General features: G+C 43.3%; 1 protein-coding gene across 2 annotated transcripts; it reads left to right on the top strand.

Annotated features, from left to right (window-relative positions):
- The first annotated feature begins 91 nt into the window (after window positions 1-91).
- LOC105391320 (lipoma-preferred partner homolog) lies at window positions 92-3449 on the top strand. 2 transcript variants are annotated; one of them, XM_048629528.1, is made up of 4 exons: window positions 92-948; window positions 1122-1357; window positions 1716-1959; window positions 2688-3449. In XM_048629528.1, the coding sequence occupies exons 1-3, from the start codon at window positions 169-171 to the stop codon at window positions 1954-1956; spliced, it is 1257 nt and encodes a 418-aa protein (XP_048485485.1). In that variant the 5' UTR covers window positions 92-168; the 3' UTR covers window positions 1957-1959; window positions 2688-3449. The 2 variants fall into 2 exon arrangements, with proteins under 2 accessions (XP_048485485.1, XP_037969528.2); XM_038113600.2 differs by having other exon boundaries at window positions 1716-1957; window positions 2683-3449.
- Window positions 3450-4092: the final 643 nt, after the last annotated feature.

A 4092-nucleotide genomic window follows, 5' to 3' on the forward strand; every position in this document is an offset into this window, starting at 1 on the left:
CGTTCGCGGCGCAAGTTTGAAGCGCGCTTTAACATATTTTTGTGTGGCAACATTTCTATGTAACTGTCAAAATTGTATTTGTTTTTTTATTGAACTGTGCTTCTTCTTGTGGATGGGTGTGCCGAAATTTCCAATTTAATGACTTAAAAAACCAAAACCTTAATCAAAATGATGAACGCGCTCGACAAGCAGTTGGCGGACCTCCGCATATACGCGAACGAGCTCGACGCGAAGCTGCAGGAGGACATGAACGCGGTGAAAACGAAGCCGTCGATACCGCCCAAAAAAACCAAAGCGCCGCGACCGCAGATCCCTCAGAGCTGCACGGTGAAGTCGGCCTGCGAGCCCTCGTACTCCTCGCGGCTGGAGTACGGCAGCCGGAGCGGGTCCACCTACTCCAACCTGGTGCCGGTGAAGAGCTGCATCGTGAGGAACTCGGCGCGCGCTCGCAGCGGTGACGTGCTGCTGTATAGCAACCTGCTGCCGCCGGGCGGGACCAACCACGTGTATACGAACCTGCCGCGCGCGGGATGCGAGCCGCGCGGGGGGGGGCACCAGCCGCCGCCGCCGCCCAGCGACGCCTCCAGCTACAGCGAGCTGCGCCGCGCCTACCCCCCCGCTTACCCCCCCTCCTCAGCCTCCATCAACGCTCAAGACTTCTCAACGTACGGCGGCTCGCAAGCCTCGTCCACGTATGAGTCTCTGTACGAGCCCATCAACCCGCGCCCCTGCAGCCAGCTGTCTGGCGCGTCCCTCTACAGTGGCTATGTCGGACCGTCGTCCACTGCCATCTCCGAGCCGATACCTGAGCCTGATGAGCAGCTGTACTGTGGGAACTGCTACAGATGTGGGGAGAAGATCATGGGCGAGACGACTGGCTGTACGGCTATGGAGAGGATCTATCACATCAAGTGCTTCTGCTGTCAGCAGTGTGGCATCAACCTGCAGGTACCAATGTTGTATCATATGTGTAATATGCAGTATCTGATGACTTTGATGATATGGATTATCAATTTATTATCTAAAACCCTGTCATTATGATTGTACTTATCATTATCTTCTATTTGTAAATATGATTCATTTTGTGTATCTTGTCAGAATAATGCTAAACTCATTCACAGGGTCGTCCATTCTATGCAGTGCAAGGGAAGGCTCTGTGCGAAAGAGACTACTTAGACACATTAGAGAAATGTTGCGTCTGTTCGGAACCGATCCTGGACCGCATCCTGCGAGCCACGGGCAAGCCGTACCACCCGCACTGCTTCACTTGTGTGGTGTGTCAGAAGAGTCTTGATGGAATACCCTTCACTGTAGATGCTGTTAATAGGATCCATTGTATTGAGGACTTTCATAAAAGGTATGATAATATACTTACAAGATGAGTGACTTACTCTGTAGTCAATTAAGTCTGATTTATCCATTGTCCAGAACTGTCACCACTTTTCCTTTATCTACAGAATAACAGCATTTTCCTAAAGATAACCATCAATATGAACTACAGAATGTACAAATACATTCTTCTGCCATTCATAGCCCCAATACCCTGTAGGGGACAATTTTAGAGATGTTTACAGACAAAATTAGTCTGTTATCAACATTCATAATCTAGGTGGTCTGGAAGAGATCACTTTTGCACCCTAATTAAGTACTAATCAAAAATTTTGTTGTTTTATTGTCATTGTACAAAATAACAAAGAGCACACCACCATCCCCAGATACGCCCCCCGATGCGCTCGCTGCCGCCAGCCCATAGTCCCCGACGGCAGCACAGAAGAAACCGTCCGCATAGTGGCCCTGGACTCATCCTTCCACCCGTGGTGCTACTCCTGCGCAGACTGCGGTGCTTCGCTATGCAGCAAACAGGAGGGCCGAGGCTGCTACCCGCTAGACGACACTCTGTACTGTAGAGAGTGCAATGCCAAGCGCATACAGGACCTGGCGCGGACCATCCATTGAGGTGAGGATTACATCACGACTCATTACGTCCCCACTGCTGGGGCACGGGTCTCCTTCCAATGAAGGAAGGGTTTAGGCCTAGTCCACCACGCTGGCCAAGTGCGGGTTGGTGGACCCCAACACAAGCAATCTTGTGCTGAGAGAGTTGTCGGGTAAGTGGGCAACCCGACTGTCAGATGTTTTCAAGCCGCCCGAAGGCCTCTGACTAGGCTTAACGACTGCTGCCGAAGCAGCAACCGGGACCCACGGCTTAACGTGCCGTCCGAAGCACGGAAGCGTCCAGAATAGCACCACTTGAAATTGGTCACCCATCCAATGGCTGACCGTGTCAGTTGTTGCTTAACCTCAGCGATCAGTTACGATCACTGAGGCCCGCTCGACTACGGACGCTTCCTGCCATATGGCTTAAGCACTTATAATTATGTTTACAGCTTTCTTTCTGTATATGACCTGCGGCCGCTACACGGGCTTGTTATTGTCGATAAACTCTTTTAGTGCCTTTTTCACCAATCACAGCGCACTATTTATGGCGAATCGCGATATTGTGAACGTTTAATTGCGCCGATATCGAACCCGTGTAGCGGCAGCTGAGGCAATAATAAATCCGTATAATCGTCCCCAATATAGGTATTGAAGTTGAAGAAACACATACAACCTATACTGTTGATTACTTTAGCGTTTATTGGTTTCGGAAAGTCATCTATATATGATTGTTTGATTGCGCAGGTACCACCACACACAACCAGACCGATAGAACGACGAAGGCTGAGGATTTTTTATAATGATGTTTTTACTTATAATGTTTGTATGTATTGTTATGTAGTTGCATGCTGTGAATAGTTGTAATATGTGCTTTTGCATGTTTCCTATTTTAATTAGTAATTAATTATATTATCATTCCAAGTAAAATGTGTAAAATATGCGAAAATTTAGTGCATATAGATTTAAATATGAGCATTCTTGTATTAAGTTATATGTAAGTTTTTCATGTATATTTAGTGCCAGATATTGCATTTATTAATTGTAATTTTAGTACTTAGTTTATAATAATAAGGCTGTGAAAAGCTGTCCCCCTTGAAAGTTATTAAGTTTGCAGTATTATCCTTGTAAGATATTGATGTAACTAGTTCGTGTATTCAATGTAAGTTATAAGCTCCATTGTTATGAGATTTTACGGAGCTAAACTGTAGCAATTTATAATCAGGTTCACCCTTACAATATACGAAGATCTCTAAACTAAAATAATTAGTAAGTATAGTATACCCACTGCTGTATACACTTATGTGCAATTTATCATCATCACATCATAATGAACTACCCTATGTGCCATTTTTATTTTTAACAGTTGTGCCTATTTATATTTATCAGATTTTACCTACTTGAATCATATGCACTTAGCTAAGGAAATTTTAATAGTATATCACTGAAAATTTACTATGTGTTGTTTCAACTAATCATTATGTTATCTAATCGAGATATCAATTATTATCAATATACTAAACATACTTTTTTAAATTACTAGCTGTGCCCGCGAGCTTCGCTTCGCCTTAAAAAGTTTTCCCGTAGGAATTCCGGGATTAAAAGTATCCTATGTTCTTTCCCAGGGTCTACACCATATGTATACCAAATTTCATTCAAATCCGTTCAGTAGTTTTGGCGTGAAAGATTAACAGACAGACAGACATAGTTACTTTCGCATTTATAATATTAAGTTATAAATTATAATACGTAGTCATATAAGGCTGTAGTATCTTTATGTGTAGCCATGAATTCATCAATAAAATGTACTTAGATATTGTATGTTATATAAATCCTTTATAAAGATTTTAAATAAAGTGTACCATTTCAAACAGACTACAATTATTAATAAAATACCAACAACCAATTATTACTCTATTATAGCCTACAACATTATAAAAACAAATGGCCCGCCCGCAGTGATTACAAGTTTAGAAGTGCAAGTCACCACTTGGTTACCAATATGCAGCAATATGCCTATTAGTCTATGCCATTATAGGTCTATTTCAAGTCTTTATACTGCACTGGAGTCAATTTGTGCAAAGTTACATTAGTTATTGAGCAACAAAAGAAATCATTAGACCCGACTATTTTGTATGTACAAATGAAACAACAGGA

Source organism: Plutella xylostella, chromosome 23 (genome assembly GCF_932276165.1).
Source record: "Plutella xylostella chromosome 23, ilPluXylo3.1, whole genome shotgun sequence".
Classification (NCBI taxonomy): domain Eukaryota; kingdom Metazoa; phylum Arthropoda; class Insecta; order Lepidoptera; family Plutellidae; genus Plutella; species Plutella xylostella.

Bases quoted from the DNA above. Each gene is read 5' to 3' on its own strand.
- LOC105391320 (XM_048629528.1), top strand. From the start codon at position 169: ATGATGAACGCGCTCGACAAGCAGTTGGCGGACCTCCGCATATACGCG. The intron at 949-1,121 runs GTACCAATGTTG...ACTCATTCACAG, and splicing joins AGTGTGGCATCAACCTGCAG to GGTCGTCCATTCTATGCAGT. The intron at 1,358-1,715 runs GTATGATAATAT...CACCATCCCCAG, and splicing joins ATTGAGGACTTTCATAAAAG to ATACGCCCCCCGATGCGCTC.